General features: G+C 41.1%; 2 protein-coding genes across 3 annotated transcripts; both read right to left on the bottom strand.

Moving 5' to 3' along the window:
- Window positions 1-472: 472 nt before the first annotated feature.
- Window positions 473-17,385, bottom strand: fam53b (family with sequence similarity 53 member B). 2 transcript variants are annotated; one of them, XM_007570165.2, is made up of 5 exons: window positions 17,205-17,385; window positions 9,556-9,749; window positions 8,899-8,947; window positions 6,212-6,957; window positions 473-1,551 (listed from the first exon to the last, which is right to left on the bottom strand). In XM_007570165.2, the coding sequence occupies exons 2-5, from the start codon at window positions 9,643-9,645 to the stop codon at window positions 1,249-1,251; spliced, it is 1,188 nt and encodes a 395-aa protein (XP_007570227.1). In that variant the 5' UTR covers window positions 9,646-9,749; window positions 17,205-17,385; the 3' UTR covers window positions 473-1,248. The 2 variants fall into 2 exon arrangements, with proteins under 2 accessions (XP_007570227.1, XP_016536246.1); XM_016680760.1 differs by lacking the exon at window positions 17,205-17,385 and having other exon boundaries at window positions 9,533-9,620.
- Window positions 17,386-20,353: 2,968 nt separating this feature from the next.
- Window positions 20,354-24,555, bottom strand: hpdl (4-hydroxyphenylpyruvate dioxygenase-like). The gene is made up of 5 exons (XM_007570151.2): window positions 23,784-24,555; window positions 22,496-22,662; window positions 22,261-22,412; window positions 21,200-21,327; window positions 20,354-21,128 (listed from the first exon to the last, which is right to left on the bottom strand). Exons 1-5 carry the CDS (start codon window positions 24,509-24,511, stop codon window positions 20,942-20,944), a joined length of 1,362 nt encoding a protein of 453 aa, XP_007570213.2. The 5' UTR covers window positions 24,512-24,555; the 3' UTR covers window positions 20,354-20,941.
- Between the last annotated feature and the right edge of the window lie 193 nt (window positions 24,556-24,748).

Genomic DNA, 24,748 nt, shown 5'->3' with positions numbered 1-24,748 from the left:
ACGAAAACCAGTTGGACTTGAACTCTAAAGTAGGACACCAACCCTAAATCTACAGCCAGAACTAAAACGAATTGAATTCATGAGTAAAAATGTCCCAGTCAAAGTCCAGACTTATATCCAATGAGTCCATATCAAATCAGGTGAAGACTAATGATCCAGCTTACTTTGAGAAAGTTTGCAAAAATGAGTAAAAACTTCGCATGGGCAAACCATGCAAAGACTTGTGGTCTGAATACAGTTCAATATTTCTAGCTTTTCATATGTTAAATCTGCACGACTTTGCATTTCTCTGCTGTATTTGTCAAACCAAACCCAAATAAAGCGGTTGTATCGTGAGAAAACGTGAAAAACTTCAAGCAATGTAATAAATATTTTTGGCACAGCACCTGAGCAAAAAAACAACACAAGACACAAACCAGCAAAGCGTACAAAACAGAGATTGTAAACATCAAGTCAAGTAAAGTGACTACAATTTACACTTTTAAACCTGTGTTTATTTTTTATTTATTTATTTTTTTTTAGAAATTATGTTCGTGTTTTACATAACTTTGTAGTTACAAATCATAAGAAAGAAAGAACATTAACACAGTTAGCATCTCAAAGCGTCTTCCAGACATTCAGGAGCTCAGATCTCAGAGTTAAGCCTGAAGTTACTCAGTAAAACGTGAAGCATCCGGATACTTTATAGGTGTTTTGTGCTGCTTGCTGCTCAGTAAAGAGTGAACAGAGTTTCAACAGTAGCTTGATAAGTGGTGTTCATTCGTCTCCATCATGTACCTATGTGCTAGTGAGGAACGTCAGAGGAAAAGTAAAGACACTCTTTCTAGTGCAGAGAATTTATACAAACCTGCTGTGAATTCTCTCCAAACAAAGCACAAGTAGGCTATTCAGGGTTAGAGTGATGTCAGAGTATCTATTTTATTTATTATTTTTTTCTTATTTCAACTCAGATCCTTCTTCCCTGACTTCCGTTTTATCCTGAGACACCGCACAGTGGGGATGGGGAGGGGAGTCGCCTCTAACAACACAAAGTCCCCAAACATGGACATTTAAAGCACAAAACTCCTGTTCAGTTTCTCCTTAAGAAGAAAAAAACAAAAAAGAAGAAGAAGCCCTGGAATGCTCTCTGCATGAGCTCCCCTCTTGCTTTGCCCTTAAGACTATCAGCACTGTTTATTGTACCACCTGGTGATAAACTTCCAGTCCCGTGATTAGCTTCCCCGCCGGAGGAGGAAAAAGCAACTCAGCTCAGTTCCTCTCAATCTGCTCGATGTCGAGCTCTCCTCCCAGCTGGTACATGTCCCTCGTCATGCTGCACAGCCCCACCCACAGGGTCTCGCCGTCCTTCCCTCCGGTTCTTCCCGCCACCGTGTTGTCGCCGCGGCCCCTGGGGTCGGCGTCGGACGACTCGTTGCCGTTGAGCTCCGAGGCGTCCTCGTTGTCGGACAGGTCGTCGGCGTTGGGCCTGAGAGAGCGGGCCGCCGGGCCGGACTTTAACGGGTCGTCGCTTGTGATCCCAGGGCAGCTGAGGCTGTGGAAATTCCGAAGTTTCTGTAGAAAAACAGGGAAAAAAAAAAAAAAAAAACAGAAATCAAAACCTTGTAAATATCATAATTTCTTAATCGGAACAAATTAGTAACAGTAAATGACTGTGAAAGGTCGGCCCGAAATTTTGATGTGAAAAAGAAATGACTAATAAAGATTATATTAACAGCATCAAGATTACATAAAGGTGAATCAGCAGTGCTGAAGGCAGTTTGTAAGCCACTTCTTAAAAAGATATTTATACTTTACAGCCGCATCTAAATGACCTAGAATATCTTTGAAATGTTCATTTATTTTAGTAATTCAGATCAAGAAGTGAAACTCAAAGGTCCATTACGCGCACAACGATGAATCTTATTAAATTTAATTTATATGGATAACTGTTGAGATAAAAAAAACAATGTTTTTTAGAGATATCTGATGTCATGGCCTCGGCAGTCACTGGGAGTGGGTTACAACCCCTGGCAAAAAGTATGGAATCACCAGTCTTGGATGAGCACTCATTCAGACATTTCATGCTGTAAAACAAACTCAGATCAAAAACATGANAGTTGACAGTTTTCCAGCAGACAGTCAGTAATTCCTCCCTAAAGAAACTGGCTGGTCACAAAGTGCATCACCCAATAATATTAAAGGAGAGTTGAGTGGAATGAAAAATGTGGTAGAAAATTTTAAATCGAAACCAAGGAACCAAAGTATTCTTTTCATTTACTAACATTTAGTCACATCTCTATTTAAAAGATGAAATTAATCTGCACCATTGCTTCTCATTACTTCTGAGATTATGTGATGAAAGTATGGAACCACAACAGAGCTACTTTTAAAAATGCAGGAATAATATAATGTAATATAATATAAAAAAAAAAACAACAGAAAACTTGGGGCATTAATTCAGCTCACATTTCACACTGGTCGAGGCTACAAAGCTGTGATCTGTGTTTCGAGTACCCACGCAGCAAGCGGCCGTACATCACTCGGGTCTGCCTTTTGACTCCTCTGGCCTCTCGATGGCCCTGCACAATGCGCACTTAGATCTGGGGAAACCTACAAGCTTCGTCAGGCGAATACACATGTGCCAGTGGTGCTGCGGGCATGCCCTGCGACAGCTGTGCGTGCCGGAATGAGAAGCCTTTATGACAGAGGCTTATCCAATCTGTATGGCTAATATGGAGAAGGCCGGACAGCTGCCTCATGCCTCGCCGGTGTCGGGCCAGGGGGACAAGAGAGAATGGGGCCTCTGTGAATCCCCCCATCCCCCGACCCGTCATTTGCGCGCTTATGTAACCTTTAGAAGGAATAGGACTGTTAAGTTTAAGAGGTGTGTGGATGCAGATGAGCTTTAGTTGATTGGGGTGGAAAAACCTACGATTTCAAGATTCAGATGAATACGTTTAGATTGACAAAACTTGATGTGTGCTCTGTGTGAACTCATAAACACCATCAGTAGTTGGCCATTACATGTTTCTGTAGACAATTAAAATGCACCGCCCGTCTTTTAAAAAGCCATTCCCCTCACAAACGAGTGCAGGGCGAACAGCTGCAAGCGGTGGAAATGGCGTTTGCTGCAACATCCATAAATCTGCACATCTCAGATGAGGCACAGATGTAGCATTCAGTGTAAGCCACATTGAGAACTGAGGAGTAAAACTCGAGCTGTTATGATCAGATAACTCTCTGCTGAAAGGAACTGCTGGTGAGTTTAACGAGTTTAATCTACTCAGACCCAAAATAAAGAGTTTGCTTTTCATTTCCGAACTCCAAGTAATGACCTAGAGTTCTTAGGTCATTATCTAACAAAAAAAAAAGAAATACCAAAGTGAATTTAGTTCAGATATATTAAAAGTGATTTATCATCATTTAACAGCAGAAAATGTGAAAAACGAGGACCGGGGTAGCTAAAGCTGAAGCTGTCAGCCATGACCTTCTAGACAGGGACGATCCAGTATTCCTCTGGAGATCAAAGAGGAATACTGATGTTTTTCTTGGCTCTGGGAAAGCAGGGACATTCGTCTGCCATGCCGATTATTGCATTGTTGGATTAGCATTTCAGACTCCAGAGTCAGACCTCTGGATCAAAACACGATGGGACGAACCAGTGGAAGGGACCCAACAACAACATGGGTCTGAGCAAAACGAAAAAGTCATCAAAGCTACAGATGCAGACCTCAACTCCACAACATCCAGAAAAACGAGATCAATACAGTTCCTTGCAAAAGTTCATTCCCCTTTCATCAAACTATAACCACTAGGCTTCAATGTATTTTATTGACTTTTTTTGTGACAGATCGAAACAAAGTAGTGCACAGTTTTGAAGTTGAAGAAAAATGATACATGGTTTCCAGTTTTCTTTTGCAAATAGTAAGCATTTGTATTTAGACACATGAACCTTTTGTCTCTCAGTCTGAAGTTAAGCCAGACCAAACGTCTCATCTTTTAGGTCAGCTGGAATTACTAAAATTATTTCTATTTGCTAAATGCCACAATGACCAGAGGAAGAATCTAAGAGGTTTATTCATTAATATCTTCGAAATCAGGAGTTTTCATACGGAGTGATTACTATCCCTTTAAAACAGTGAGAGAAAAAGCCCACGTGATGTCATGGGTTTGGAAGCTTCTGATAGGTTAACTGATACATTTGAGATAACTGAAGTAAACACCTGTAGATTTGTGTTAAGGCCACACCTTAAACACTGCTATCTTGTTTTATAGGACAGAAGGGCTGTTTTTTTATGTAGTGTATGTAATATTCTGGTTTCAGCTGCTCTTATTTTCCTGTTTGTTCTACCAGCTTTACTACCACTGCTTTGCTTTGGGATTACTGCTCTAAAGTCCTCCACACCTTTCATCCCTGCCCTGCTGTGTTCCTCGGTCTTCATTATGCTGCTTGTTAACTAACGTTCTCTGAGGCTTTTCACAGAATACCTGGATTAACACTGAGATCAAATTACACAGCTGGACTCTGCTTATTAATACAATGGCCAACAACAAAAAAACAATCATTTTCTTCCACTCCACTTTTATGCACTACCTTGTACCTTTCTATCCCATAAAAGTCCCCATGAAATACATTGTAAAATGTGATTGTAACTTGACAAAACGTAGAAAACGCCAAGGGGCATGGATACTTTTATAGCGCCCCATAGATAAGCTGAATTAACAGAAATCCGTCTTATCTTTTCGATAATCTATAACCTTCAGCCACCACCGCTCCACTTCCTGATATTTGTAAAGCGAGGCCGAGCTCCGCAGCAGGCGATTGGTTTCTCCTCGGGAAAGCTACACCGCCGACATGTCTGGATGACGGTACGCTCTGGAGACACACATTCAGCAACGCTGCGAGCAATCGTTGAATAGTGAGGTGACTTTGAGTCCTGATAAGGTAGATGGGGGTAAAAGTCCTACAGCTGGGTGGGGGGAGTAACCTCAGAGTCTTATCACCACTAAACATGTCTCAGAGTTTCTTAATTTGAAAAGAGAAACTCTTTAGATTTCTGCAGAACTTTTTCCAAAATAGTAACAGCTTTCACTTTTTTTTTTTTGCCCCTCCCTGCGTTGACTGATGTCGTCCTTCCACACAGAATCAGAGAACAACAATAGAGAAGATCTGCAGCTGAGAATGGTGTGAAAACACTTTTGGTTGTCTTGCCTCTGGTTGTTTTTCTCTGCACTGACCTCGCCTCTGTTTGAAGCTCCTGTGGCGTCTACTTGCTGTGTCACAACAGTGACACCGCTGAACTCCAAATGACTGTCTCCGAAAGGCCAAGGCCTGCTTTGTGTTTATGAAAATACGTGAAACTTTACTCCGTGTGAGGGCAGGAAGACATAACGCCTCCATGGACGAGCAAACTAAAACAGAGAGGTGTGCTGGATTGCGAACCCGTTTTCTAGAAGTCTGCTTTGACCCGGCTGTCTTCTCCCAGGCAATAAATACAACAGAATCCTCCTTGAATGCGAATGCAAATACACACCCACATAATGGAATGTGAATCTCAACAGGCCTGCATGAATGAATGACTGCTTTCAACGACAATGCAGGCAGACAGACACTTGCGAGGTGTGTCGAGGGAGACTGCCGCGACCTTTACCAAAAGTGTTTGTTTTCATGGCATGACAAGCAAAAAAAAAAAAAAAAAAAAAAATTGTGAGTGTAACACGTAAACGTAACAGAGGCTGGAGGACATGGACTAAATCTCACAAGTCATGATCATGTTTGGATCACAAAATGTAGAATTTGTCCAATAGATGTCTGTAGAATTTACATCTGGTAGATGTTATAAAGACTAAGAAGTACAATTATTATTATTATTATTATTTTTATTTACAGGAAATAAATTATATAATTTGAACTGTTCAGCCCCCTTTATAAACCAATAAATAAAACCTACGTGTTCAGAAATCCATCTGTGTGCCATTTAATATGTTCAATTTGTTTTTAGAATCAGTTTTTTTTTTCATCTAACTTCACCGTTTCCTCCTTTCCATTTAAACTTTTTTCTCAGTCTCCAAACCAGCATCACTTTTTTTCCTTTTGGTCTTTGTTTTCCTTTGTCTCTTATCTGATACGCAGCATTTTATGTTGTCCGCTATAAATAACGACGAACTGACTGAAAACAGGAAATTCTTCCGCATATTTTCCTACTTTATGATCTGTTCTCCAAACACTAACCTGAGTCATCTTTGCCAGATCCAGGGAAGGCCTCTGTTTCTGAGAGTCCGCCGGCCGCCTGCGTTTCACACCGATCTTTTTGTCGTTTAAGACACACGGCTGGGAGCGACTCCGGGCAAGGCCACCTTCCCCACTGCGGCGCTCGAGTTCTGGAGTGGAGTCTGGCGAGCTCGCCGGTGAGGATTCCTCCGCCTCAGGGAGACAGATTTGTTCATGGGAGAGGTAGAGGGCCTGGGCAGACGGATCGGAGGAGTTGGGAGTTGGGCCAGAGAAGGCGGAAGGCCTTGACGACAGCTGGGGGAAGCAGGGCTGCTCCTGGCCGTTGGAGCGGGCAGGCAGGCTGAAGCTGGAGCTGCGCTGCATGGCCGGGAAGCAGAGCTGCGAGTTCCCGAGGCCGCCGCCGCGCTGAACGCTGCCCCCGCTGTGGCACCTCCTCTTCTCCACCGAAGTCCACACGCGGGAGCCCTGAGGGCGCCAGGTGGAGCGGCAGCTGCTCAGCTCGTCAGAGCAGGACAGGGACCGGCACTGGCGCTTGCTGGGGGGCGCGGTGGAGTGCGAGGCCTCGGTCAGGCTCAGGTCCTGCAGCAGGCTGGAGATGGTGCTGGAGGTGGAGCCCACGTCCCAGCCCCAGTGGGCAGAAGTCCTGTGCACGTCGGGCAGGACGTCCCAAAGGCTCTCCAGGCTGGTTCCGACCGGCCGCTGCTGCAAGGCGCAGCTGGTCCCCACCTCACACCATCGGCTCGTCTCTGTAACAAACAGCAGCAGCGGCCTTTTCAAAATGCTCAACACAAGACAGCAGATGTTCAGAGCAAGCTTGTTAATAGTATCTCCGATAAGAATGGGCCACTTACTGGTATCGGGGGTAAAACAGAAAAAAAAACACTCAAATGAAAATGAGTTTGACATCCCTGCTGACTGTAAGGTTTAAAATACTATAAATCTAAGTAGCTTTTGTTGTTTGCTTTTGTTTGCCGTTGCTCACAGAAGAGCCTCACGTGGTTTGTTGCAGAGGCTTTGTTAACTTGCTTGAAATCGTAGTGGAAAATTGACAATATACAGTAAAATTCAGCCCCCAAGCCGTGACGGTTGTATTACTATTGATGAAAAAGCCCACGCTCGGTCTGTATTGATTGTTTTGTTCAATAGTGATAGAAGCATTGTGGTTTGACGGCTGAATTTCTTACTCCATAGAGACAATTTTCCACTAGAAAGAAAGTACATTATTATCCTGACAGACCAAACTGCTGCTCTTTTGTTACTATATATGCCAGGGTTGTGCAGACATAAGTGACGTCAAACTTCTGCTTCGGGATTGTTTCCGTATTCATAGCACTGGCTGCTTTGCGTTGTATTCACCACAAACACACCCTGCCCTGTCCCTCAGGCAGTGCTCTAGTCGCCGTGCCGACTGGAAAAAGGAAGGAAGCTCAACGTCCAGCTGGCTCAATGCGCTGGAGTCGGAGTAAATATATATATATACATCGCAAACATTCTGATGACCCGAGTTGTTGCTAACAGGAGCACAGGAAACTAAGTCACCTCCCAACTGATTCTTGTCTTTTCTTTTGAATAAAGGTAACCAACATGACTGTGGCGAGTGAGCAGCTAAACACGACAGCAACTATCCATTCATAGCACGCAGGACGTTTGTTCCTCTCTCTCTCTCTATCTCGAGATAAACGTCGCTGATAATCAAAGCCAGAAACAAAAACAAGGCTTGTGGGAAGTACTATCATCACCTCGGACCATAGTTACTCCAAGAACATCAGACATTTTCGTCTCATCAAGAAAGTGGGAAAAATCAGGTTTACCGTGTTTGGGTGTGAGGAGATTTCCGCAAAGATAAACTTACTAACATGACCTCACTTGAACACATTCTTGTACGTGAAAACCACCTGTAAGGCACGTTTCACATGAATCCACACGGCCTTAAACCAAAAGCAGCAGAGTCAACTTCCGTATCTTAAACTCATCGGACACTTCCAAGCTGCAGAGCAGCATTTAAACCACTTTGAGCCTCGAATAAGCAAAGTTCAGCTTAGGAAAATGAATAAAGCATATTGAATCAACTACAGGCTTGATCTGGACATTCTGGCCTTTTAGTTAGGATTATTAAACATGGTGGTGGCAGAATAATGCTGTGGGGTGGAAATAATTTAGAATGAATGCTTTAACCTCAACTTAAATCAGCAGCTAGATGATTGAACTTGCAGTAAAACAGCACAGTGATGGCAAACGAGCAAACCGGTTAGAGGATGGATAAAGCTGGCTAATGTTTAGCTTCTACAACCTTAACCAGATAAAAATATGTAGAAAGTTAACTTAAAAGTTAGAACTGTGCCAACAAACTTTAATTTGAATGAAGTCCACAATTTATAGTCACATAATCCAATCAGGAGTACATCAGAAACTTGTTGATGACTTAAAAAAAATAAAGCTAGATGCTAAACAAATATTAGTGGTTGTTTATGTATATATTTGAGCATCTATCCATTTTTTTTTGTATAACTAATTTAAACGTTTTTTTAGACATTAATGATGTTGTTTGTTGCATAATTATTCCACTCTCCAAAAAAGCAGCTCAGACAAAATCCTCAGAAGCTAGTAACTTATAACACACGTTACCAAAGCGTGTAAAAGTTACGAGCACATCTGCATATCGAGCAAGTGAGATAAGGAAAGCTTACCCATGAGTCCACAAGAAAAAAGTGCTGCTCCCTGGCTCATGGTCGGCGCCTGGAAGTGTTAGAAATCAGAACAAGATTCTCTGTCAGCCATTTAAACACCACAAAAATAAAAGGAATGTGGGATTGCAGAGGTAGCAGTTAATAATTTCAATAAAACTGAAGAAAGTGGTGAACAAAAGTTCGGCCGCAGATGACTTCACTTCATGAGACTGAGGGCAATCTCAGTCCACATAAGTGGGGGAATTTTCTTCTCTGCTGGCAGAGCTTCAAGTTGCAGGGATGCAGAACCAAAAATTAGTCAGAGTTGGTCAGCCTTGTGTAAAGAATACTACACTGTCATTCCAAGAGAAATCCTGGTTAATGCTACCAGCTTTTATGATGCAATCATCTGTAATTGCAGCATAAATGTCCTGCATTTATAATCGTAAAAAGCATTCGCGTTGTTTCTCTGATGTCATGTCCTGTGAGTCACTCGGGCAGCCGTTAAATATTCTGCCTGAGAGAGTTGGGTTTCAGCTTTGTTTTTAAGAGAAATAGGTGGTTTTAATTCAGAGTAGCAGGTTGTGCTCTCCTTTGAAGAGCACATGTCACTTAGACACCAAATGACACATTCCACACACAAGGAACTGCTTACGTAATCTCAAAATATCCTCTCACCGTGCCCAAGTCCGTACGTGTTGCTGTTACATCGTCGCCGCCCTTTTTTTCCACTGTTTTCTTGTAAATGATCACCATCACAACACGCATCCCTGTCCACAGCCGGTCCAGTAATGGCAGTTCATGCTGAGGGCCATCTCTTCGGGCTTTGTGCTATTAGTCGGCTGGAATGCGTTTCACTTCTCGGCCCACACCTGAGAGGGCACAGGGAGATGAGAGCGGGATTAGAATTGGGAGCATTTTTAACATTCTGTCGGCCGTATAGAAGCTGCGAACGGAGAGGAAGGGATCCCCGACCTGGAGGCTCTGAAATGCATCATCAAATGGAAAAGAAGCCCTTAAGATCCCTAAAAGGAATTCCCTGAGAATCGCTTTGGTGTCCAGTGCCGACTGGAATAACAGGAAGATGGATGGACACATGGGTGGATTTTAAAAAAATAACTCAAATAAAAAACTCTGTAAATCTGGAATATTATCAAACTATTGCAGAGTTTCTACTACAGCCTCTACACTAAACACCAAACTAACCTGAAACCCAAAGCCCCCCACAGACATTTAACCTTAAAGAGTGGCCTTCCATGCACAGTTAAATTTTTAATACTGAATCACCCAAGCTCCATTTCTCTCTTTCACACACACACACACACGCGCACACACACGGATTCCGTTTCTGCAGTTCCAACACGTGCATCCTGTTCAACATCTACATATGTGGAAGGTAATGGGAATTCAAGTTTTTTTCTGAGGCTGCACTCCCAGAACACACTTTATTTGTCTCCTCCGCCATCATGTGTTTTCACTTCCGCACGGCCTCCTCAAGAAAGCCACATTAAGTGGAACTCCACCTTTTTAGATTCGTGCGAGTTTCCTTAAAAGTGTCCCACTCTGGAACCCACAGAGGAGTTGTGTAATTGACTCCTCGGGGGCCGGCCAGGAATAGCTGACCTTGCGGTTATCAAAACAGGCCTCCTTGTATTAACGCTGCTCCATGATTACACTAAAACTGCTGATTGCCTCCCTCCCCCCTGTCAGATGTAAATCTATATAATGGTCAGAGGATCTCGCTACCACAGCAATCAGTTGGATGCAAGGCCATGTCAGGTAGAGCAGTCGTGGAACAAAGAGGACACGAGATGGTCGTATGACGCCCTGAAGGTCACTACAGGAAACCAGCACACAAACAAAAACAGAAGAGGCGCGAGCAAAGAGGTCTGGCTGCTCTGGGGGCTGGAGTGGAGTGCAATAGCGTCACAAGACCATGCAGGAGCACGCCAAAGGTGCTGTTTGAATTCAGCGAATGACTTCCATCACTAACACTTATCACCTCGAGACGACAGAACAAGAGAGGGGTTCTGAGGAAAAGACACAACACTCACTGAGCTCTTTGGGCTTAACTGGTGACAGAGAGGAACGGAGCTTTGGGATGGATAGCGTGTGTGGCGTGGCCATCGACTACAGAGATCTGCGAGATGGCTGCGACTGACACTACGGAAGGGGAAGCAGTTGTTTACGCATCTAAATGACCCAGAGACAGACACACAGCGACCAACACGAAGTCCTCCCCACCGACGACTCCCGGGGTTATCCGACATTCTTCATGCTCCCATCGTAAACACCGCCAATATGTTCAGCTAGAGAAAATTGCAACAATTAAATCATCTTTCTCTCCCTTTTCCCTTCCCCTATCCCTATAAATCTGAACTGAGTACTTCAAGTGGGTGAGGTTTATAACATAATTATAAACATTCCTCTGCTGCATGACATAAGTGGAACACACAATTATAAAAGCCTAACCTAGCCCTGCAGCCCTGGAAAACCACTCAAGCTTGTCTTGGATTTTGAGTAAAAACACAGGATGCAAAATGCTAGGATAAAAAAAAAATAATAATAAAAAGGAAGGGAGTGAAACTACTTTTTCTTGGACAGACAAAACCTGGAAAGCAAACCTAAGATCAGGCATAGGCCAATATCAGAGTCCCATGACATGATAACTTGAGATCCACAGATCACGCTTTACCGGTAATATAGATTTCTGGTTTCATATAACATCTGGTTTGCCAAATGTGATTGATTCCTTTTTTTAATTTTCCCAAAAGGATAAATATATTTGCAGCTGGCTTCTTTGAAATCAGTAAGTTTTACGACTAAAAGTTTTCCATTACGCCAGTCGTATGATTTACATTTGAGATGCAAAAATGATTAATGGGATCCCATAGAAAGTGCTGGGATCACTCGAGGGTAGAGTTACTAAGCGCTGCCCCTCCGCCAAATGCTGCTGTACACTAATAGCAAGTGTAGACTGGCTACCTGAGCAGACAGCCCAGCTAATTCACATGTTCTGTGCAATAATCAATTGAAAAATAACTTGTTTTTGCTCAAGTCTTTTGCATAAAAATAAATAAATACTCTGATGAATGTTAGGAAACAAGGGTATTTTTTAAAAGCCTAATTTCAAATTTTCTCGTTTCTTGAAACTTACCATGAGAATCTCCTACCAGCCCCTGCTTGGCACTCCTTCATCCGTTACCGTGCCCAGAGCTGCATCTTACAAACTGCCAAATTCAGCAACAAAAATATCTGTCCTTCTCCAATTCTGATGTAAAATCTGAAAGCACCTCTGTTAGCGACATCGCCATTTCTCTGGAATTGGTGGGAGTCTCTACGCTTCTGGCATCTGATAACTGTTTTATCTTTAGCCACCATGACAACAGAGAAAGTCTAATCGCTGAGCACAATGCAACAGAGCATTTCACTTCCCATCAAAGGCAGACTGACAAACTGACTTCCAACACATCTCTCTGCAATGCTGTCTGGCGTCTGTCCTGAAAGGCAATGACGATGCTGTCTTGGATGAGCAGATGCTGCCCTTCTTCCTTTGTGGTTACCAAAAACTTTTCAACCATGGTCGCTTTGGTTTGTCAGCGACATCAAGCAATCGTGCTGCAAAAGTGAGATACGACGCGAGGAAACCACAGAGCTTACTGGGTCAACTCAACGCAAGTGGGCTTTTTGTCAAATGTTCTTCAACTGCATTGTATTGCGTTTTAATTAGGATCTCAATCCCACTATGTGACTGAATTGCATTCTAAGATTTAAAGTGAGATAATACTTTTTAAAATATAAATGGATATGAATTGGATCTCTTTTTCTTGAGACAGCATTTGTTTATTTGCTCTTGATTTATCCAAATTTCATAAAGACCACACAAAGCAATCCCAACAAAGACCCCAACAGCAGCGTCTGCTCTGTTTGAGTAGCTTTTCCATACATTGCCTAGACTGTAATCCCGTGGGTTAGGCCACCATTACATAAGGATTTGTCAGCTTTGTGTCTGACAATTAGAGCTAATACTAATCTGTTTTATAGCACTTGGACAGCTGGTAGAAACAAAAGTGTTTGATATGGCGTTGGCTTATTCAGATTTATTACTCTGAAGGATTGCCACTTAGAAATGTAATCTTTGATTTATTTTTATTTTTTTCTAAGAATCAATCAATCAATCAATCAAATTTTATTTGTATAGCACATTTCAGCAGCAAGGCATTTCAAAGTGCGTTACATAATTAAAATAAAAACAGCATGTAATAAACAGTGAGAAAGAGAGAGATTTAAAAAAACATCGTTTAAACGTAAACAGTGAGAAAGAGAAATAAAAAGCTGTAGGACTTTAGTTGAGATGCCGTCAACTGGGACTCCAACCCTTTGGACTTTAGTCAAAACGCCATTTGACAAAGACTCTAACCTCTCGGACTTTAGTCAAAGAAGATGCTGATGCTAAATTTAAAAAAAGTACAAAATTCCATGCAAAAGTTTAATGGAGAAGAGGTTTTGATATTCCTAAAGAAATACCAATCAATGGAAAGACAACTGTGGATGTCTCAACAAAAGGAGAATCAGCAGAGCGCCTGAGATGGCCGGCCTTGGAAGGCTAACTGGGGGATTTGTACTGTTCCTCATCTCTGCACCTCTGCAGGAGGAAATCAGGGTAAATGGGACATTTTCTGCAGGCAGTATTCCTGAGGAAACAAAGCAAATAGCTAAACCCCTGAAGAGTAGCAGGTTCCAAATCTACGCCCGCCTTTTGAGAATTCAGATTCATCCCAATGTATGACAAAAATCTTGTTTTTTTTTTTTTCTCTCATTCGAAACAAAAATAAAACAAATAACTATTAATTCTGAAGACTACAGCTTGCAGCTGATAAAAATCCAGCACTGAATTGAGCTTCTCTAAAACTTGTAATATTTCATAAGACCAAGAAAAAGAATGTTTGACACAGAAATGTTATGTCATGAGCATGTTATGTCCTATGACATAAACAGACTGCTGACTTGCTAGTTGCCCAGCAGACAAACACTGACTTCCTCCACAGGCAGGATGTTTTTGAGGGAAAGTTGAGTGGAAGAAAAACAAATTTGCACAACATTTAAGGTGCTTGATATTCAGTGTGAAGTTACTACACATTGAGTGGTAATTTGGAGAGACTTGACCTCTTGCTTGTGCTCTAAAACTGTCAAGAGGACAATGGGAAATTCAAGATAGATTACCAACAGAAGCTATTAAAGCAATGTGGGTTTTACCAACAATTCTAAATGCAGTCATACAAAATATGTCACATGCTGAATGAATGTTCTGTATTGTATGTACCTTCCAGTAGGCCCACATTTCTATGCTAATCTTTTGGTTAGTTGTATGTTAAAGCAAGTTGGATTCTATTCAACTTTTTGCGCCACATTTTTTTCTTCCACATAATTTTCCATTATTATGTTAGGATACGGCACTCTGAATAGCCGACTTGTACAGCAATACAATACCTTTTTGGGATTACCCTACTTGTGGATTGTCTCAGTGACTGTCTGCTGGACAACTGCCAAGTCAGCAATCTTTCTTCATGGTTATGTAGGTCAAAACAAAAATAATCTAAAAACCTTTATTTTGGTGTTTTTGTAATATTGTATTTGTCTCAGAAACTGAACTGGGGGTTTTATATTAACTGCAAGTAATTAAACAGAAGCAAACAAAATGTGTCATATTTGTGTATCTGTGTAGAAACTGAAACTCTGATATGAAATAAATGTGAAATCTAGCCATCTATTTCTGTTTTTTTTTTTTTTGTTTTTTTTTGACGCTGCAGCAGCAGATTGCACATCACAGAGAAAACTCCAGGTTTTCGAAACCTGAAACTTCCTTTGTTGGGGTCATTATTTAGCTCCCAGTGAGCAGCAGGTGGTACTTAGTACTGTCGAGGCTGACTGAATGAAAGGAACTTTATGAAACACATTGTAGGGTGCTGGCAAGCACACAGCTGCCCAACACGTTCACAGAAATTAAACCAAGTCATACGGGAGGCTTGCTCCACATTTTTTAAAGCTGTGAGTGAATAGTCAGAAATGAGCATGGCCGGGAGGCTTCAATGGCAGCTATCGGGCTCAGTCGAGGCCCTGGGGTACAGCCAAGGTCTCACAGGCATGCAGCTGCCCACTTACCATAAACACAAAGGCTCAGCATGGCTACGCATGGCAGCCAGGGAGGCCCAGGTTCTTAAAGCTGGCTCGCCGCTTAATTATCTCATACATAATCGCTTGCACTGTATACATTTGTCCAGAACAAGAGCTTTGTTGAGCTCAGTAATCGAGGCTTTGGACAAACTTGTCCAAGCTGGAGAAGAAAGTTGTCCGCTTGAATGCTAAACCTAACAAAGTCTCTTAATTACACAGTGGATAAGGGGACACAACAACTAATGGTACAAAATAGGAATCGGCAGGAATAGTTAATCAATAGGCTGATAGGCTTATTACGTCTACAATCATGTTCTCTGCGTCATGTGTTTGTTAATGTAATTTTGATTAATAGACTTGGGGATAAATAATTACTTAATGTAGTATATGTGCAGAATATCATCCTTTTGATCTTGACACAGTTGTGGTGCTCCTACTCCCTAGGGGGTTATGCAACCAGATATTAGCTGCTTAATTAGTCAGGGAACCTGCTAGCATAACCAGCCAGAAGTCAGTCCCACTCAAAGTGTAGTTTAGTTTAGGAGCCTACTTTTGAGCTAGTTGACCAGCGGACGTGCAGCAACAAGTGGGGTGGGGGCAGCTCTGCATTACGCTGTGATCCGTGCCGGGAACTCTGGCGACTTCAGCAAACTTTGGGGCGTCTCGTTAAAAGGAGCTGAAACTACAGATGCACCAACAAATGGGCTGGATATAGGCTTTGATTTGTGATCGACACATCAAACAATGTCATGTTTCAAGCTCAAATGGTCATTTTATTTAGAATTAAACAGATAAATAAAAACTAAGAACTTAAAAAAAAAAATATCTCATCTTAGATGGGAATAATCTTCAAATCTGGCTTCAAAACCACATACTCTATTAAAGAGTATGTGGCCTGATCTAGCTTGATAACAAAGACCACATCTAAATGTTGTTAGAAGTGAATTAAAATATGTTTTAAGATTACAACTAAGTATTTCCAGTGGTAGCTAAAAAGGAAAGGTAAATCATCTGCGAGTCCTGACGATTGGCAACCCTCTCATGGAGACGAGTTAAAACGTTCAACAGTTTTTCACACGAGCCTGCAGCTAACCTTCCAGCTGGATGGAAGGTTAGCTGTCACAAGAAAAAGTCCCCTGAAAACTGAGCCGGTCCACAAGTGACTGGCACACTCTATTAAAACCCCATTTCTAATGAAAGGGAAACGAGTTTGGCAGAGGAACTGAACTAAACCACAGCGAGAACATGATTTTGAACATGACAAAAGCAGCCAAGCCCTTGTAACTGTAAAGAATTAGCTTTACATGCAGAAAATATGAAATTCTTTGGCAGCGAAACACTCGATTTGACTGCAAAAACTTAACAGTGACAACTGCAGCCATCTGGGACACTTCAGTGTTCACGTTTCTCTGTTTTTGTTTATGGTGCCGGGATGGTAAACTGCTGAATCTGTAGGATGTGTGTCAGCCAACCCTGACTTCACACCTGAGGGACAGGCTGGCTTTCAAAATGATAAGACAACCACATTCCACTGCGGTGCCACAGTCTGAAACCAAAAGTGAAAAGGAAAAATAGCACAGCCATAAAATAAGGTTGTGTCAGTAAGTATTCAGCTACAATGAATACTTACTGACACCATTTTTTTAAAAAACAAGCAAACATCTTGGTTTGAATGTGGAAACCATACTGAAATGATCGTGTCCTTCATAATCAGCACATGATGCAATAAACTTAATTAACACCATTTATTAAGTATTAACTAATCATGTGCATGGTTATTATTTTTAAAACACTTTTGAGAAGTTTCTTCAACATATTTCTCACTGTTTAGGTCTCATAGAGTACAGTAAAAGAGGAGCTGACTTTATTTAAGAAAAAACAGTTAAAAGGGAAAATTATGAGTGCTAAAACAGACAAAACAAAGGGACACAGCTAGAGCAGTTCCCATGAGAAAAACTTAAGCTAAGCTAACAGAAACTCTATTCAGACTCCCCCGAAGACGCTACCACTTGCAAAAAATAATGACAATTCTAATAATTTATGAGTAACATAGCTTCAAAACGAATTATAACATTGTTTGTAGTGTAGCTATAGATGTTACAGTAAGTTTTCTGAGCAATGTTGCTAACATTTGAACAAAATTTCCAACTCACAAGCATCACTGTGATGACTTCCTCGGATTCCCAACAATTCAGAGAAGCTGTTTAGTTTCTCGCAGCCATGGCGAGTTTCTTTTTTCGCAAAAAGTAGAAACAAGGTAGGAAGCAAAGAGAACAGCTCACTTCAGCTGCTCTCTACTAACTACAACACTGCCCCACTACTCTACTGTCCCACAGAACTACACGCTAATGAGCTTGTGACGACTTGCGTGGACGATACCACTCATACAGGGGGGAGATGAGGCTTATATTTGATTAAAAACACCTTTAAATCTTATACATAACGGTCATCATCTGTATTATTTTCAATACTTAAAGTTGTAATGTTTTCTGAACTGAAGTTTGAGGAACATGAATGGAAAACATTTACTTTGAATGACTTTTGTTGAGAGAAACACCCCCTCCATCCTTTCAGATAGTCGCCTAACCCCCCTTGAAGTAATGAAAAGTAACCACAACTTCTGAGTCAGGCAAAATAATAGTGGGATGTCCGTCTCTTTCAGAGATCCTGATCATTCGCCTCAGTCCAAATGCAGGATTAAGCTGATGGAAAAGTAATAAGAAGTGAACATATCTATAATAAGTAGCATTGATTGATGAACAGGTTCAATTCAGCTATTTCTTTAAGGGAATGCAGTCCTTTTTTCACATTGCATTTTCACAAATCACAAACTGTGTTGAAAGGCTATTAAATAATTTTTAATCATGATTAGACTAGTCAGTGGTCTTCCCATTTTCACACTTTAAATGGGTAAAAGTATCTTCACACCAACCCAGTCCCTGCTGAAGACAAACATCTGCACTGTGAAACAAAGAGGTGGCAGTACGACGCTGTGGGGACGGTGTTTCCAGCGTTAGTTTTATGCCAAAGTTTGCATTGTTACTGTAAACCAAATAGTTCAGTTTGGTTTTCTTTTGACTAGAATGCCTTCTTCCTCATATTTAGTGTGTCCTCTTTATGGTGTGCAGAAAACCTTAAAATGGGGCTTTTTATTTGTTGCTCTTCCATGAAAGCTACATTTGTGTTGTGCAGGAAAAATATAGTTTTTCTTTCACTTCATAGCATGCACTACTTTGTGTTGGTCTATCGCAAAACCTTGTTAAAATCCAGTGAGGTTTGTGGTTGTAATGTGACATTTATGTGTAAAGGTTCTGAATATTTGAATACCATTGCAATGGAATAATGATAATAACAAGTATCTAACAATTTTAAACCATAAGATATTGTGGTTTATTGTTATGAATACTAAAGTAAACCTTCGCCACAAACCTCCGCCTACTGTAATATCCCCAACCAAAAATGTTTTTTTTGTTTTGTTTTTACAGTAAGTTGAAAACATTTCCAAAGGGGGGCATAATGAATTCGCCTAACTGGGCCTCATAAGGGTGGGGAGCTTGAGGCTCACCCCTGGCAGACACTATTGTTAATCAAGGAGTAACATCTGCTGTGTTCTTCTAATCTTCTCCAGACTGTCCTGCTCGGTTTTAGACTGTCTGCTTTTATTTTTGCCTGCCTTTTGGGTGACCCAGGATTTGTCTCCTACACAATATCGCATACCAGCCTAGAGTTAAGTTGTTGGAAAAGTGCACTTCTTTAGTGATCACATGCAAAGTAGTATTGGGGACAAAAGTTAAAAAAAATGTAAAGGAATACATGAAAGAAAAGAGGTTTCATTTTCATATTTTCATAACATAGTCATGTAGTTAAATAAACCTCGAATTAAACATATTAACTAACACATTATCTTTTCTATAATTGGTCAAAATTTTATGTGTGCTGTACATCATGAATTATTTAAAACTATAAATATGGCTCACCAGGTAGATCCTGACATGTGATTGGTTATCTACAAAGTATTTTAACTGACAGTTAACCTTATCCACTGACTGTGATGTGTAATACTAATGAATAATGTGTGTGTGTGAGTGTTGTTTTGATCATTTGTCTATTTACTTAAACTATGCATGTTTAATTACATCTAATTTATCACATGAATACATAATGATTACTTAAACATCACAGATAATAAGCAGGTGATTAAATCATGTTTATTTAATCAATTTATGTTTATTTACACTTGCCTAAGAGTTGGCCAGGTGTGTTGTTGCTGTGAAAACCATAGGGGGCAGTGTCCACCAAACATGTTACAAGAAAAGAATCAAAAAGTGATCAAGACGTATTATAAAAAATGGATATTGTGACTAATTGCAATCATTTTTAATTGTTTGATTTTTCTTACTTTTCATGGTTTTACTGTTAGATCAGAGTAAGAAAAAAAAGCCGTCTTCCAGAGAGTCCCCTGCATAATGCTGGGTGCCATCTGCGGCTCACACTGGCCAGGGACAGATGGCTGAAGAACTCCTGTTACAGGAGCAATCGCTTCTCAACTTTAATGAACAGTTAATCCCCTCTGTGGCCAACAATTCCCATTTTATTACAAGTAGAGGTTGGTATTCATGCAAAGTGTCCAATCAATCCAACAAAACCATATGACTTTCTAAATATGCGGCAATTAGTTCCTCAGCTGATTGAGCATAAATGAGTTACTCTTCAAATCCAAAGTGTGTGCGTCATTCCACCTTCACACAACAAACACACAAACTGTCTGAGAATCTGGTTAACAACCGAAAACAACCAGACTGATTAAAAGAAAAACACTGACACCATTTGTCAAAATTTAGAAGTGCACGACTTTAAGAACTGTCTTTTAATAGGTTGTTGAAATTTTCTCTTCCCCAGCGGGGTCCTGTAACTACAGTCGGGACATGAAAAGAACCATATGGTTTTCATGGAGTTCCTCATCTAGGTTTCATTGCCTTTCATTCTTCCCACTAATCCTCACCCATTATGTTTATAGCCAAGTTTAAGTGAACAGACTCATCTCAGTGGGTCTCAAGGTTTCCCTCTCACAGGATCCAAACCCAAGTCGCTGCCAAATCATGATTTAATAAAGCTCCTCTGTGTCTGGAAGAGGGGCAGCTGTTTGCCCGGTGACGGTTCGTGAGGGATCCGGAAACATCCATGGTGGCCAATCAACACCAAGAGCGTGTACCGCCTCTAAAATGTAATTAAATTAACGTGTGAATAATTACGTTTTGTTTTTTAGATGGACAGGTGGTAGCTAAATAAAAAATACATGTCATACCTTTTTTTTTTATTTGTAAAACATTTTGCAAACTACTTATCAAATTCCAACAAATGTACAATTTTGCAATACATTGCTTTAACCAGTCATATTAAACCCCAATAAAATAATTTGAACTTTACATATGCAAAACGAAATGTGAAAAATTGAAACGACTGAATAGATTTGCAAAGCGATGCACGAAAGAAGTGTTTTGAAATGTAATTAGAGGAAGCCCCATGTGTGACACCATCTAACTGCAGGTTTCTGCAAGCTTTCCAGGTTGCATGGTCCATGTAAAGGCAGAGCTTAGTCTTCTCAGTCTGTGGGAAATCGATTTATTATGGTGCAGCTGCTTTCCGTTAATTTGGTTTGCTTTGATAAACAGAGAACAGCCCTTCAAGTGTTACATTCATGTTCCAAGAAAAGCAACCGACACGACATGAAGTGAGGAGCTTTATGATTATTTCATACATTTCTTTTAGCTCCTTCGCATATGACCTCCAGTTGAAGTATTATAACATTACGTATAAAACACGCATGCAATAAGTTACGTTTTTAGAAAAAAAAAACAAACAAAAAAAAAAAAAAACAGAGTGGCGGTCATTAGTGAGCAGACTGCACATTCTCTCCCTGAGAATCCCTCCTCTCGTTCTCCATGTACGCCTGCACGGACCTCCACAGCGCCCGGATGTTCCCTTCGCCAAAACCCGTCGCCCCTCTGCGCTCAATCAGCTCCAGGAAGAAGGTGTCCTCGGCGAAGAGGGGCTTTGTAAACACCTGGAGGAGATATCTGAAAGCATAACCGAAAGGTCAACACACATTATGAACCACCTTGACTCTTACTACGAGGTCGTGACCCACCTCCTGTTTTCGCTGCATCCCGTCTGTGACGATGGAACCTCCTGCAGGTCCGAATCCAGAAGAATGCCGTGCTCCGAAAGCCTCTGGGGATCGAGTCCCACCTTCTCCATTTCCTGCAGTTTTCCGACCTGCCGGAGCAGGCGTCACGTGTTAGATAAATCGCTGGTTTGCAAATCAGTTGGATGGATTTTCAATGCGCCTGATGCCCACATGCAATCTACGTTAACAGGGACAAAGATCGAAATGCTCACAGAGAGCGATGCGGTTCTCATGGCAATGGTTAGAAAAGGTGTGGCGTGAAGGAGGGAAGTGAATCGTAAACCATATTGTTATAATAATATTCCAATTCCGACGTTTTTTTTTTTCTCCACTTGTTTTGTTGTTGCTTCTCCCTAATTTTCCAGGTTTTATTTAAAAATTAAATATCCTCATTGTACAAAAAAAAAATATTTATTTGCTTTGATTTATTCGGATATTTTCTAAATTTATTACTTAGTTTTCAGGAAATAGTCTTTTTTTTTTATTTAACCATAACTATATACCATCACTGAGCAGATCAGCTATTTAAAAACAATATTTTATTGAGTACGTTTTGCTTCACAATCATCTTTCAGTCTGCAGTTATTCTTTTGCTTTTGTAGCAGTGGCCTTTTCTGGATTATTGTAAGTCATAATCGTCCGCATTAAATAGAAATAAGTGCTTAAAACATGTCATACTGTCAAATAACTCTTTATGAGTTTCTCTTTTTAAAGCAAAATACTCAAATGAACACATGGCATGCTAACCAGACTCTGTATATCTGTGTCTTTGTCTGTGCTGTTTTCATGAACAAAGAGCGGCTCTGTCCTTGCCGTGCTGGGCGGTGTCGTGGCCTTGAAGAGACTGATTATGAGCTGAGCTGTGTCAGGAAATCTACACAGAGAGAGGCTAAAAAAGGAGTGAAACCAGCTTTGATTTTATTTCCTTTTGAAAAAAAAAAAAAGAGAGAAAAAAAGACAGCATTGAATAAACGGACCTTCTAAACTTCCTTCTCTCTTATGGCAATAAGGTGTGTGCAAACCTCTGTGTAGTATGCAGGAGGAGGGGAGAAAAACTGGACTCCAGCTTCAGCCATCGCGTGCGCGGTGGAGACAATGTCTTTGGTGTAGAGTGCGACGTGCTGGACGCCTGCCCCTCTGTGCTGCTCCAAGAAGGTGTCCACCTGGTTGCGGCCTGAAATATGAGTAGCGGTGTACTCAGAAGCTGCGATGTCATGAACTGTAGAACAATCCGAAGTGTCAGCCGGGTTGTTGTACCTTCGTGAGGAAGTGATTCCGCGATGACAAACTTGCAGTCGGGTTCTTTTACGTCGGGGAAGGGAAGAGCGATGCCCGCTTTGCTGCACTTCCAGTACTGCATGGCAGTGAGTCGAAGTCCGACGCCTTCCTGGTTCACAACAAAACCTTCGTCTACATCTTCATCGCTACAAAAAACAAAAAAACAAAAAAAAAAAAGGGTTGTTTACCTTGAGATAAATTACTTCATAACGCTTGTTCTAATAAGCATTCATTGAAAAATACCTGTGGTGCTTTTTCCATGAGGGATTCATTTTTTTGTGGGTGTCTGGAAAAATCCAGTTACACCACTGGGGAAAAGCAAAACACAATGCCTTGCAAAACATATCCTAACCATTTTTATTTTTATTTTGTCCCATTCCAACGACAGACTTTAATGCAGCTTGACTGGGTTTTTGATAAACCAACACATAACAGTGTCACATAGCTCTAGAAAATTATGATTTCGCAGATTAGAAGGATGTTTTTTTGTTGTTGTTGGAGATTTTAATTACAGATATCTGCAAAAGATGTCTAGTTTAAGTATTAAATGTCAACATTGGTCACCTAAACTAATTTAGGACGCCAAAAAAACAATGAGAGACTTTTTTCAACTTTTTTTTCTTTCTGTTTTTAATACCAACACGGATGGATATTACTCCTAAGTAATATCCATTTCTCACCAGTAAGTGGCGCTAAAGGATTCATTACAACTTTTGCCTTATTCAACGCTGGAATCAACAATGATCATCACAAAAAAAAAAGACAAATATATAAATATAAAAAAGAACCAACTATAATTAGCATGTAGACAATAGCTTCAAATAGAAGGGATTTTTTTTCACACCATCTTTATTTGTGTAAGATGGAGCCTTTACCTTCATCTTTTTTTTTGTTAGGGAGGGAGCAATCTAATCTGTAGAATTTGAAATGTCAAAATGTATCCAATGTAAAAATCCCAATGTAGCTGAGCACGAACCAAGTTACAGGTTAACAGTGAGCTCCAAGTGCAACTTAAACCAACAAAACGGCATTGGTGACACTGCTGTCAACGTTAACATTAATAAACAGGATACTACAGCAAGTGCACTGGAAGTAATTTAATATAATATATTTGAATCCAGCTGTCATTCTGAGTGTTCCAAACAAAAATTACATTTCCATCCTAAGAACAAAATTTGACTGAGGAATTACATTTTTGATTAAACAGTGTGGTTTGATGATGCATAACTACACTCTGCCATACGTTATTTTTTTTGCCTTTACTTACCCATCAATGAAAAATCTCTGAAAGCCAAAAAGCTTCTCATACCACCCTATGACCTGGTGGGATGACTTTCTGGGACTGGCATAAGTTATGTGATCAAAATGGGTAACTGGACAAGACAAGTCCTCCTCTTCCAAGCTCCAGTCCTTCTCAGCGATAGTAAACCCAGGCAAAAAGGTCCCTCCGTATTTTGTCTTGTCAACCAACGTGTGGCACACATTTCCCACAATCGATTTAACCACGGAGTAGGTGACGAGACCATTTTCGTCCTCGACTGTCGTGGGAGGCACAAGGAAGTTGCAGCCCAGTTGGCGGAGCACCTTGAACGACCTTTCCACGTCTTCCACCTCGAAACACACGTTACTGACAGAGTCCACCGGATGGTGGGTGTGAACATCGTAAAGACACGACGGGTTACTCAGCTTGTGTTTCTCCGAGTGGACTCGGGGAGCATGATCGGGGTGTTCACCGTTTCCACCGTCCTGCGGCCATTCATTCAAACCCACACTGCCCTGAACGGGTCCTTCATTCACGACGAAGACTGACGTTCCCTTCCGGAAAGCCACCTGCCTTGACTTGTCAGTCAGTCTGGTGGCAAACAAATTAAATTTGTATTTTGACACGAGGTCGTGGGCTAATTTCAGCCCGTTAGAAACGTGAAGCGAAACGTGGTGTAAACGGCGCAAGGGGACTGCCATGTTTTTCCTTTTGAGTGACGGGGTGCGCATCATTTTTAAGCCGGGGAGGAAGGTGGCGCGCCGTGTGGGCTTGGTTTGAACAAACTCTCAAATGGCGCCACTCAGTTATAACAACAACAATAATAACAACAACTGAAAACTAAATTAAAGGGAGTCATATCCACAGTCTGTTTTTTTTTTTTTGATGAAGCAAATGCTTAACGAAACACTGTTTATTTATTATGATTAAAACTGCTGAATTAATTTAAATGTTGAGATAAATTGTGTTAC

Source organism: Poecilia formosa, unplaced genomic scaffold, assembly GCF_000485575.1.
Source record: "Poecilia formosa unplaced genomic scaffold, Poecilia_formosa-5.1.2 Scaffold7, whole genome shotgun sequence".
Classification (NCBI taxonomy): domain Eukaryota; kingdom Metazoa; phylum Chordata; class Actinopteri; order Cyprinodontiformes; family Poeciliidae; genus Poecilia; species Poecilia formosa.
This window is presented reverse-complemented; position numbering and strand designations above follow the sequence as displayed.